Here is a 12,597-nt window from a genome sequence, read left to right as displayed (position 1 = left end):
CTTTTGGCTGCCGAGTGTTTCAGGTCCTGTGGAAGTTCAGGATGCCAGAGGAGGCTGAGGGCTCTGCCTTCCCTGTGTCCAGTGGAACAGGCTGCTGGCCTGGGGAGGGGGGGATGGAGGTTAAAAGGTTAAAAATATGCTAATGAGAACAGCACCAGCTGTGTACAGATCTAATAAATTACAAAAATGTGTTTTCAGACAAAATGTCTTTCTTTTCACACACTGCCTTGAGTGGATCTCATGTAAATTAATGGGAGTGAAGTATTGAGAAGACCTTAAATTAGCTGGATTTTGGTGTTTTATATAGTGTGACCTCCCTGGCTTTGCTCTGCAGTGTTGTGGGGATGCCATGGGGATTCCTGTCCCATCCCAGGGGATCCCATCCTGCTGCCCCAGCCCCAGGGAGGCACAGCTGGCACAGGGCAGGGCTGGCTGTGGCGTTTGCTCGGTGTCACTGCAGCTCCAACAGCAGCAAAGGCTGATCAGCGCCCACAGCAAGGTGTGACCATGGGACTGGGCAGCAGCAGCCTCAATTCACAGTTGTTTTCCTTTCATTTTTGGAGAAATGGAAACAGAGAGAAGGAGAGTTGTTTTCAGTTTTGTATTTTGATGTATTGGGAAACACTTTCCTTCCTTGCTGTTGGTGAGGATTTTGTACACTTCTCACCTTGCTGTGGTTGGTGACAATGCCTGAATGCCACACCTGGCATGGTTTGCTGTTTCTCAGGGTCAGCAAACAGTGTTTAAACTCTGCCCTGCAGCCTCATCCACCTTTCCATCAACACGATGGTGCCATTTCCACAAGTGCTGAGCCTCTTGAGGTGCAGGAACAATTTCAGTGCCAAGCTGTTAAAAACGGAACCAGACTCCCGGTGCTGAGGTGATTTCAGCATTTGTTATAATAAAAAGAAAGGCCCAAAGCAAGGGATACTAAAGTCATTTCAGCATTTGTTATAATAAAAAGAAAGGCCCAAAGCAAGGGGGCCTGGGCCGAGCAGGAGCGTTCCCTCAAGGATGGAGCAGCGCCGGCGCTGGGGCTGCTCAGCAGCGATGGCCCCGATGCTCCAGGGGAACAGCACAGCTTCCCTGGGTCAGATCCCCCTTTTTATCCTGTTTTTTGTCCCTCTGGATTGGTTTCTGTTTGGATCCTTCATTTGCATGAATGTTTAAGGCGCTCAGTTGCCCATTACAGTCCTGTCCAGGCTGGCTCATTTCGCCTGGGGGTGCTGCACTTTACTGAGGTGTAATTTCTTATAACTACTCTTTTAACCCATTTTACAATATAACAACTGTTAGGAAAATTAATCCACAAACACCAGAGGTTTACATCCAAAAAGGAGACAGAGGAGCCCTTTTTTGGCTTTATTTCAATAAAGGGAGAGGCCACGGGGCATTCCCCTGGGGTCTCTCAAGTTTTTGGAGGATGCAGCCTCCTTTTTATCCCAATTTCCCGGCCACATTTCCCTTCTCTCTTTCCCCATTTCTGAGGTACTTGAGAGGTACAGACTTCCTAGAATGCCTGGTACCGAAGATTTCCCTCTAATGTACAACCCTCCCTTTTCATTTTTAATTCTTACGGAATGTAGGGGTTTTTCTTGTCCATTGTTTCTTTCATCTTTCAATGTCTAATTTCATTTATCAGCAAACCTACAGTTTATTTGTAAAAGCAAATATCTTTTTCCATTCATCAATCAGTGAAATCCTTCCCACTGTTTATTTCCCAGTGCTAGCTTTATTTACCAGCAGACCCACAGCTTGTTTGTAAAGACATGTTGTGAATAAGAAGCTTGACTAGACCAATATTCAAGCAGCAATCAATTTATTATTTAATATGGTAAAGTATGAGCAATACAGAGCTGGGTGCAGTGGGGGAAGTTTTCCCTCCAGCTGCACACCGATAATTGATGGTTACAGGTATTTATAGGGGTACCCATCAGTTTCTATTTCCAATTTTTACTCATCAGCAATTTTTATTCCATATTATTACATCACAATTCTATACACTATTGTGATTTTAATTTCTCAGGATGTATCTCAAAGGAGTATCCCCAGATGCTGGCGGTCCAGTTTCCCTTTGGAAACCATAAACCCTTGAGGTGATGTTCATCTTCCTTTCTCAAGCTGTTTTTCTCTGCTTCAATAAGGCATGAGATAAGCATATTTGCTTTATATATATTCCAAAGCTATAGTTTCAAGGATACAAGTAATATTCCAAAATTATACTTCAAAAGGTTATTATTGCAGAGCTTTTTATGGATTTAATGCAAGCAAAAAGCAACATCTTTAACACCTTAATTCCAGTGCTCCTAAATCAACCAGGGTTAATTGCAAACAAAAGATGAGTTCAAAGGCCTTTTCCCATGCTTTATTTTCCTCAGTTATTATTAGAATTCACAGCTCTCCCATTGTCGGGGTCCACACATTTCGCATTTACAAATACACACATCGCCTGTTTGTACCTGACACGAAACACAGCTTTGCATCTCACTCTGTGGGATGGCCTGAGGGAGCCATGGACTCCTAAACCCGCCCTCTTTTGGGGACAGCTTCACACGGAGCCCTTGTGGCCAGGGCTGGCAGCGTGTGAGGGGAAAGCCTCGGCAGGAGGGTGCGGGTTATAAACTCCAGAGACAGAGGGTTCCCAGGGATTGCTCCAGTACAAACAAGGCAGGAGCAGGGCTGGCTTTGTCCTGGGTGTGACCTGCCCGCGGCACAAAGGAACTTTAGAACACTTCCCTCAGCAGGGCAAGGGCGGGGATGGGGAGCCCGCGGCGAGGGAAGAGCGGCGGCTGTGCGGACGTTTCTAATCAGGCAGTACCGGGGCAGCCCCATCGGAGTCAGGCGACACGAGGGACAGCCCCGTGGCGGGCGGGCTTTCCGAACCCGGCCTGCCTGCGCGGCGCAGCGCCCGTCACGATGGCAACGGGGCCCTTCTCTTAGCGCGGCGCACAACATGGCGGCGCCCTTGCTGAGCGCGGCTCTTCGCGGGGCCCGCGGCGGGCGGAGCTTCGGAACGGCCGGTGAGAGACGGGAGAAGCAGGGGAGCCCCGAAACCCACTGGGGAAGGGGGGGATGAAAGACAGGGTGCTCTCGGACGGCTGTGTCCCGAACGCCAGGCCTTGTCACTAATGGTGTGACAAGGAGAGCATTTCCAGCAGGTCAGGGGTGATGCTGCCCCTCTGCCCAGCCCTGGCCAGGCCTCCCCTGGAGCAGTGTCCGGCTCTGGGCTCCTCGGGATGGGACACACGGAGCTCCTGGAGCAGGTCCTGTGGAGGGGCACAAAGATGCTCTGGGGGCTGGGGCAGCTCTGTCCTGGGGAAAGGCTGAGGCTGCTGGGGCTGAGAGGGGCCCGTCCCTGTGTGTCCCTGTCTGCAGGGAGGGCAGAGCAGGGCCCAGGCTCCACTCCAGGGCCCAGCAATGGCACCAGAGGCCACGGACACCGAGTGATGCCCAGGAAATTCCAGCTGGGTGTGAGGCCGAACTTCTTCCCTGTGCAGTGCCCAAGCCCTGAACAGATTGTCCAGCGAGGGTCTCCCTCACTGGGGATGTTCCAGAACCATCTGCACACAATGCTGTGCTCTGGGATGAGCCTCTGGAGCCATCTGGACACAGTTCTGTGCTCTATGCCCTGGGCTGAGCCTGCTGGAGCCATCTGGGCACAGTTCTGTGCTCTATGCCCTGGGCTGAGCCTGCTGGAGCAGGGAGGTGGCATCAGGTGTCTCTGGTCCCTTCCAGCCTCCCCCACCCTGACTCCATGACCGTGCCTGTGGGCGGCGGGGATGGCTCTGGCGCTGTCTGTGCTGTGCCCATCCCAGGCTCATTTCCCCCCTTCTCACCCCCCTGGGACGTGTTTTTTTCTCCCCCCAGCCGTGCTCTGGAAGAGGGCAGCCCCTCTGGGGCCCATGCCCAACGAGGACGTGGACGTGGCGAGGCTGGAGGAGCTGCAGCGGTACCGGAGCTTCGCGCGGTACCTGCGGCAGGCGGAGCGGGCGGGCCGGGAGCCGCGCTGGTGGAACACCTACCGCAAACACAGCGACCCCCCCGCAGGTACCGGGCTCACAGGGCACCCCAGGGCTCTGGCACAGCCTCTGTGCCCTCTGCAGAGGGCAGGGGCTCAGGGAAAAGGGCTCACAGGGCACCCCCAGGGCTCTGGCACAGCCTCTGTGCCCTCTGCAGAGGGCAGGGGCTCAGGGAAAAGGGCTCACAGGGCACCCCCAGGGCTCTGGCACAGCCTCTGTGCCCTCTGCAGAGGGCAGGGGCTCAGGGAAAAGGGCTCACAGGGCACCCCAGGGCTCTGGCACAGCCTCTGTGCCCCCTGCAGAGGGCAGGGGCTCAGGGTAAAGGGGTTGTTAGCGTTCAAAAACACATAATCACGGGGGATTATATGCAGTGCTTTTTATTAAGAGCTCTGGGAATTGGGGTATATTCAACCCAAATCTGACTCCGACCATACATCCGAAATGATCATGTTTTATACTCTATCGTTACATAACTTTCATGTTAATTATTAAACTTATATTGTTCTATTGTATACATAAATTTAGCCCCTCTCTGAATTTCTAACATAGTTTCTCACTATTCTTCTTATGGATATATAATAATTACATTTAATTACTAAACAATTACCACATCTAACGATTATATAATTTATCATACTGCTTACGCACACCACAACAGAGCAAAGAAGGGATTCCTTGGAGCCCCAGGGGTGCCACAGAGCAGACAAGGAGCCAGAGCTTCAGGCCTGCAGCAGATAACACAGCTGGGAATGGGAGGGCCATGAGGTGGGGAAGGAGGTGCAGAGGGGACAGAATCAAGTCCTGATTGTCCTTTCAGGTCTTTTCTAGTGGGAGGTTATCAAAAATCAGGCAACCCCAACATCTGGAAATGACTCCAAGGCTTTGGAATGCTGAACACTCACTTTATTAAAACTCTACTATATTACATTTTATTATACTATAACTATACTACATCATACTTACTTCTAATTACTGAAAAATACTACTCAAAAACTACTGACCATCTCCTGACAGTCAGGACACAGCCTGGACCTGATAGGCTAATTAACATAAACAATTTCACCAGAATCCAATCAAGGAATCACGTTGGGTAAACAATCTCCAGAACATTCCACATGAGCACAAACACAGGAGCAGCAAATGAGATAAGAATAGTTTTAATCATTCTTTTCTCTGTTCAGAGGGCATGTGAGTACCACAGGAGGTGTCCTTGTCCATGGCAGGGGTGGGAGTGGGTGGTCTTCAACCCAAACCTCTCCCAACCCAAACCCTTCTGTGATCCTGATCTCTGGGAGTCTCTGTCTCACACTCTCAGGCTCTTCACAGGGGTTTGTGTTTGGGTGCTTTGGGTGCTCCCATGTCTCACCTGCTCTCTTTCCACCCCTCCCTGAAGAGCCCCAGCCAGACATTGGCCTGCCCCGTGAGAGGCTGTCCCGGGCAGAGGAGCTCAAGGACAGGAAGAGGATCCTGAGGGAGAACCGCCGCAATGCTGAGATGGAGCGGGCGGCGCGGCTCCGCACCGGTCAGTGCCCAGCACCTCCCCTCCTGCTCCAGCTGCTCTGGGTGTCCCCCTGCTGCCTCTGCATCCTCCCTCTGTCCTTGCAGTGCTCATTCCCCTCGACGAGGTCAGGGCTGAGTGGGAGAGGACCAGTGGCCCGTTCCACAAGCAGCGCGTGGCCGAGCACTGCGGGCTGTTCCGGGACCTGTTCAGGGGAGCCACCTTCACCCCCTGGGTGGCCCTGAGGGTGCACTACAGCCAGGAGGACGAGTACCTCGTGCCAGTCTACTATGGGAACATGGTGACTCCATCAGAGGTGCGTGAGGGGAGCTGGGAACAACTTGGAGCCCCTGGGAAGCCTCTTTCTGCCAGATTCTTCCAGTGGGCATGGGGCGTTCCAGGGGATGCTTTTTACAAGGGTGTTTCCTCTGTGCTGAAGGAAAATACTTTAAGGATGTGATAGAGACAGAGATTGGAGGCTGTCTGGTAGGAGGCTGATGGTTATTCATGCCCTGTGTTGTGTCCCAGCCTTGCCACAGTTCATGGGAGCTGTTGTGTGAGTGATTTGCATTCTCTTTGTGTTGCTCCTTTAGGCTTCCAGTCCCCCTGAAGTGTCATATGAGGCAGACAAAGGCTCCCTCTGGACCTTGTTGCTCACAAATCCAGGTGAGCAGTGAGTTCTTTAAAGGAATGTGTTTAAACTGTGTTGTTTCTCTCAGCTTTTGGTTAACTCCTGATTCTTTTGGCTGCACGGATATAATGAACACTGGAAGTGTTCAAGGCCAGGTTGGAGCAGCCTGGTTTAGTGGAAGGTGTCCCTGCCTATAGCAGGGAGTGGGATGAGCTTTAAGGTCCCTTCCAGCCCAAACAATGCTGTAATTCTATGATTATATCTGTTAGACTGGGACATGTTACATATGGAGGAAAGATTGTAGCCTCCCCAAATCTGTAGCAATTGAGAGAAGGGACAGTGACACAATAAGATCTGTGTCTCACTATAGAGGAAACAATTTCCTGACTCCCATCTTTGTTACCTCCAAACTCCTCTTCCTTGGCAGTCTGCCTGGAAGGCAGCTTTGCTGACAGTGTTCACCCTGAGAGACCAAGGCATAGTGATGGATACAGCTGCCTAAGAAGATTTCAAGAATCTTGGAATTAGATCTGCAGACTTCTTTGCTCCTCATTTTAAACTCAGTCCTATAGGATTGAGTTCCTTTCCTGCTGGGGAAGGAATGCTGGGAGGGTCTTGAGCTGCTTCCTCTGGTCAAAGCAGGTCTGGGCATTCTCACTTTGGGGTGGATGCTGGCACCAGGGTGTCCCTAAGTCCCTTTTCCCTGTTGTGTGTTGGCAGATGGACATTTGAGGGATGCAGACTCGGAGTACCTCCACTGGCTGGTGTGAGTACATCAGAGCCAGATGCTCTGTGCTTGTGGGCTGGGCAGAAACTCCTCCAGCAGCTCAGAATCCATGGCTCTTCCTGGTGCTCCTGCCATCAGCTACTTTAGCCATGTGTTCTGGGTCCTGCCAAGGATGCAGGAGTTCCAGATGTTGCTGCTGTTCAGCATTCCAGTCACTGGGTGGGATTTTTCCTGTGGTGACAGCAATCTCTGTTATCTGTTCCCTTATCAAATGGGGCAAAAATCACATCACAGCGTGGCAGAGGGATTTGCATTCCTGGATGAATCTGCTGGAGGGAAATGAGTGTATATGTGTTTGTGTTCAGGACAAACATCCCAGGCAGTGACATCAAGGCTGGTAAGGAGATGTGCCACTACCTGCCCCCCTTCCCTGCCATGGGGACAGGCTACCACCGCTTCATCTTCCTGCTCTTCAAGCAACACGGTCCCATTGACTTCAGCCAGGACGCTCGGCCCACGCCCTGGTAATTCCTCTGCTCCTGCTGCCCTTGGCTCCTGCTGCTGCTTGTGGGGTTTGTGTAGCTGTCACTGCACTAGAGGAGCAGCTCCTGTCACTCTGCAGAGTTCTCCAGGGCTGCTTTGGTTTGTGTGTCCAGTGCAGCCACAGTCCCAGTACTGCAGAGTCCTGTTGTTACAGAACAGGATGTTAGAGAGTGGTTTGTCCTGCCCAGAAATGTGCATGGAGCTGGAGACACTGGGAGATCTCCTCTTAGTGGCTTTGTTTTCCACGTCTGTCATTTGCCCTGGGGTGATGGGGAGCAGGCTGCTTGCTGCAGGGAGAGGTTCACCTGGTGCTTGTGTCTTGTTTCCAGCTACAGCCTGAAGATGAGAACCTTCAGCACGTTTGACTTCTACAGAAAGCATAAGGATGCCATGACCCCGGCAGGGCTGGCATTTTTCCAGTGTCAGTGGGACAGCTCTGTCACTTCCACCTTCCATCAGCTGCTCAGTAAGGAATGGGGACACTGGAGGGGCTCTGTGGGTGGGACATGGCCCTGTGGCTGCAGGCTCTCAGTTGCTCCTGGCACTTGCCCAGGATCAGCACAGACTAAGCCCTTCCTGAGCCGTCCTCCTCCAAACTGAAGGAGCAACCCCTAACCCTCGGCTGGGGATTTTAAAACAACTCCAAGGGCACGTTTGAGCAGCCCTGTCCTGTGTGGTGAGGGGGGGGGTGTGGGGTTCAGCTGTGAGCCCCTGCTGACCCTGTGACTCTCTGCAGACATGAGGGAGCCGGTGTTCGAGTTCGTGCGGCCGCCCCCGTTCCACCCTCCGCAGGTGAAGTTCCCTCGGCACCAGCCCCTGAGGTACCTGGACAGGTACCGGGACACACAGGAGCCCACCTATGGCATCTACTAGCAGCTGTGTCCTCTGTGTCCCTGGGATGCTGCCTCCTGGATTTCCTGTGCTCCCCTCACTGCCTCAGGAGGGAAATGACAAAGTCTCAGCTCCCAGTTCCCCTGGGTGCTCACAGGACTGGCAGCTGCTTAACAAGAACATTCAAAGTGAATCCATAGCCAGGCTGAAACCTTGCTCCTGATTCTGCAGCAGAGCTGGCAATGACTGGGCAGGCTGCATCTCCCCAGAGATGCTCTGCCTTGCTTCCCTGCAAGGATCACAGTTTTCCTTTTGCCTGTTTATGGAGCAAACAGAGCCAGGCCAGCCTGGATTTCCACCTCTCACAGTGCTGTGGTTCTGGACTGTGTCAGATTTTATTTGTGCAGTTCTCCTGGAGAGATGAGTCTGATTAAACACTCTCTGAGCAATGCTGGCAGAGCTGTCTTTATTGGCAAGAGCCTGTTACCCTGGGCAGTTGGCCCAGAGCTGGGGAGCCCAGCAGGGTGCAGGGGAGATGGGCAGCCCTTCACTGGCCAGAGTGACTTCTGGTTTTGGATGTTGTAGTTTGGGAAGAGCGTGGCTGTTGGGGGTACCAGTTGTTGGTTTTTCTGGGTCTGGATTGAAGGCACTTGACACAGTAACTCATGTTTGGACTCAGGTGTTTATTATTTCTTATCAGTACAACAGTCTCACTACTGTGAGTTCAGCAGTTTTTCATTAGAAGGCACAAAATGGCCAACAATCTCTTGTTACAAGGTCTTTTAAGATTAAATTATCTAATTAAGAACTGACACCTAGATTATTTTTCCTTTTAACCCAATAACTGATCCCAAAGAGCCCCCAATGCAGACTTTTCTGCCCAATTACAAAATGCCACCGAAACCCATGAAGAAGAAGGAAGAAGAAGCATGAAGAAGAAACCCAGGACAGCACCCTGTGCCCTCTATCTTGCTTCCATCCACAACACACTAAAAATCCCAAAACCTCAATTTCTCACCAAGTGATGCACCTACACTGCTCTCTATAATCTATTTCACACTTTTGTGGATTCCAGTTTATCTTGAAGTCCAGGAAACTTTCAGCATGAATGAGGGTCAAAGTCAGTGCTCCCTTGGGGGTCAGGGCAGCCCAGAGCAGACAGAGAAATATTCCCTGTGGTGCCCTGGGTTTCCACATGGGGCTGCACAGGTGGTAAACCTGCACAAGGTCAGTGTTTGTGGAGGTGGCTTCAGCTACCCAAGCATGTGGGCCTCAGCCTCCTTCCCCTCTCTCCTGGACAGGATGTACCTGGTGTGGGCAGGGAGCAGAAGCAGAGCTGGTGGTGGTGGTGGCCTGGCACTGCTGCTGCAGGTCCTGTTCCCAGGCCCTGGAGAGCCTCTGTTCTCTGCTGCACTGTGCATCTCCTGTTCACATGGACCCCCAAATACCAACATGTTCCTGCTGGTACAGCTGCCTCTTCCCACCTCCGGTTCCCTTTTTCTGAGGTTCCTTCTACCATTGGAAATTGGAGCCTTCAGCAAAGAGCTGAGATTGGGCTGAAGTGCCCCCATGCTGCCTGTGCTCAGGGCTGTTACCACTTACCCCAGAGCTCCTCCCCAGCCTGAAGGGTTCTGGTGTCTGGTTTAAGCTGGGCTGAGTGCACTGGGGAGGTGCTCACGCTGGGGACACAGGTTCCAGGCACACACACAGGTCGTGTTAGCCTCTCTGGGCTTTAAATATTTGGTCAGAATTGACAGCTGCAGCCCAAAGGAATGTTTTGGATCTGAAGCTTGCTGGGACATGCAGGGAATTGTGACATATCCCAAGTCTCTCCAAGTGCTCAGGGGGGTGGCTGAGCCTGCCTCTGCTATGGAAGCTGGTGTGGATGATCCACCAGAGAGCTGCTCCCTGCTTGCCCTCACCTGTGCAGGTGAAAGGGAAGCTGCTCATGAAGGGTGGCTGCAAAAACAAGGCTGGGAACATGAGCAAGATAACACATGGGCTTGGCACAGAGATAAGGCTTGGGCTGGGTAAACTGAAACTGAACTGTGACAACAAGGGGAAGGTTTGCAGTGCACAGGCACCAGCCTCTGGGCAGGAAATTCCACCTGAGCAGGGACAGGTGGTGCAGGTGGCATCTTTATTCTGTTTCAGGGTGCTGATGTGCACGGGTGTTGCAAGGAAATTGGTAGGAAAAGGTGTGGTGGGTGTGCATGGGGACATGCCAACTGCAGGAGCTGTGGTTTAGGAGATGCAAGGGAAGAACGTGGTGCTGGTGTGTGTCACTGCCTTGTGCCACAGCCTTGCCAGGGCACAGGGAGGGGACGTGTGGCTGCAGCAGCAGTGGGTGCCTCTCGGCTGTTCCCAGGCTGGAGCTCTGCACAGGGGTCTCTGTGACAGGGGGAACTGCTGTCACAGACATAATTAATGGAAAATCCTTTCATTAGGATTTTTCCTCCTGAGAAGCTGTGAGGCCTCAGAAACAAAATGTAAACAATGGTTATCTGCTGCTGTGGAATGCAACAGGTGCATCTGTGACTGGTCTCATGTGGTTGTTTGTAATTAATGGCCAATCATGGTCCAGCTGTCTTGGATTCTCTGGTCATTCACAAGATTTTATTATGATTCCATTCCTTTCTATTCCTTGCAAGCCTTCTGATGAAATCCTTTCTTCTATTCTTTTAGTATAGTTTTAATAAAATATATATAATAAAATAATAAATCCGCCTTCTGAAACACGGAGTCAGATCCTCATCTCTCATCCTGGGACCCCTGTGACCACCACCACACCCTGCCATGCTCAGCTCAGGGACCCAGCCCTGGCAGAGTTGAGATGCCTGGAAGTTCCCTCAAAAGGCAATAAAGGAGTGAAAATCCAATTGCGCATGGATGTGTGCCCAGCAAACGTGTTCATGGAAATACACATTGCTGTGGTCCCTGTCAGCCTCCTGGTGACCCCCAGTGCTGTCACCACAGCATTCCCTCCTCTCCGGGGTGTCCCCACCGTGCCTCACAGCCCTCCCTCTGCAGCCTGGGGCACAGCCAGTGCTGGGGGAATCCACAAAATCAGAGGGTTTTGGGAAAGCTGCAAAAGGCAGGCCTCAGAGACAGCAGGACTGTGATTAGAGCTAAGCAGTGGCCATGAGATAGGTCAGCAGAAAGATTATTTGTGAAAAACGCCAATCACTTGTTTTTAAAATTTTTAAAAGGTTAATAGTAATAAAATAGTTAAAAAGAATAGTAACACAATTAGAGTAATAGCAATTTGGACAAATTGAATTAGGACAATATGAGGCAATAAATACAAAGAGTTACAGACGTCCGGGTACCTTTTTCTGGGCTGAAAAAGGACCCATGTTAACAAAGGATTAACCCTTAAGAACAACAGCCTGTTGCATATTCATACATCTCATACACGATGCATAAATTCCATTCAAACACAGGATTCTGTCTGGTCAGTGTCAACTTCTTCCTCTGAATCCTAACAGTGCCTCCAAGGCCAGAAGAAGTTTGTTTCTTCTGATAAGAAGGCAATAAATTCCCTTTCTCTGAAGGATTTAGGTGTCCTGTGGCTGCTATCTCACTGCAAGTCCTTTGAGTTAAACAAAGCATCTTACATAGCATAGTTTCTATTTTAACAAATTTTTTATAACCTAAAACTATATTTAACACAGTATTCAATAAAATAAATACAGCATTGCTTTCTAACACAACACATACTATATTCATTTTAATATTTACGAAAAGCTGATCATAAAATACATGCATTTTTCACATATTTAAAAAGTAGAAAAGCAAGGACAAATAGAACAATGGTCTGTGTATTAACGCTTGTCTAGAATAACTTTCTAAGCTACAAAAAAGTTTGTCTAGCAAGATATTAGGGAGTTCTGAGCTTAATAACGGAGCTCTGTGCATTGTGTTTTAAGGCTTACAAGCAGATATTGTATTCAAAATAAGCAAGCATTGTTTTAACCAAAGGTATGTGTGCTTACAGTGGTTGGATAGAACTACTGTCAATGTGCTTTTGCTTTGTGCGATTGGTCAAAAAACTTATAAAGTGAGTTGTAACATCAAGTTCTCGGTATGCTGCCTGGGATGTGAGCTGCTGCCATCTTCCCATTGTTATAATCATGTAATGAGACTGATGCTGGAAAATAAACCAGCTCAAGGCACGTTGCACAGCAGCCCCGTCCCGTTTGTGATTTGTACAAATAGCCCCGGCCGACGGTAAGTGTGACCAGGGGACAGCCAGCGGGTGTCACTTCAGGAGTGTGGCCGGGAGCCCTGCCCCGCCTCTGGGCACAGCGTCACCTCCTCCTCCTCCCCCGATCTCCGGCCGGGCAGG

The 12,597-nt window shown here is 50.7% G+C and overlaps 1 protein-coding gene across 1 annotated transcript; it reads left to right on the top strand.

Annotated features, from left to right (window-relative positions):
- The first annotated feature begins 2,908 nt into the window (after window positions 1–2,908).
- MRPL38 (mitochondrial ribosomal protein L38) lies at window positions 2,909–8,689 on the top strand. Its single transcript, XM_058817386.1, has 9 exons — window positions 2,909–3,020; window positions 3,868–4,047; window positions 5,413–5,541; window positions 5,625–5,833; window positions 6,111–6,183; window positions 6,869–6,914; window positions 7,241–7,399; window positions 7,748–7,884; window positions 8,155–8,689. The coding sequence occupies exons 1-9, from the start codon at window positions 2,954–2,956 to the stop codon at window positions 8,289–8,291; spliced, it is 1,137 nt and encodes a 378-aa protein (XP_058673369.1). The 5' UTR covers window positions 2,909–2,953; the 3' UTR covers window positions 8,292–8,689.
- Window positions 8,690–12,597: the final 3,908 nt, after the last annotated feature.

This window comes from Ammospiza caudacuta, chromosome 19 (assembly GCF_027887145.1).
Source record: "Ammospiza caudacuta isolate bAmmCau1 chromosome 19, bAmmCau1.pri, whole genome shotgun sequence".
In the NCBI taxonomy this organism is placed as follows: domain Eukaryota; kingdom Metazoa; phylum Chordata; class Aves; order Passeriformes; family Passerellidae; genus Ammospiza; species Ammospiza caudacuta.
Note: the sequence above shows the minus strand (reverse complement) of the source record. Positions and strands in the feature narration are given on the sequence as shown.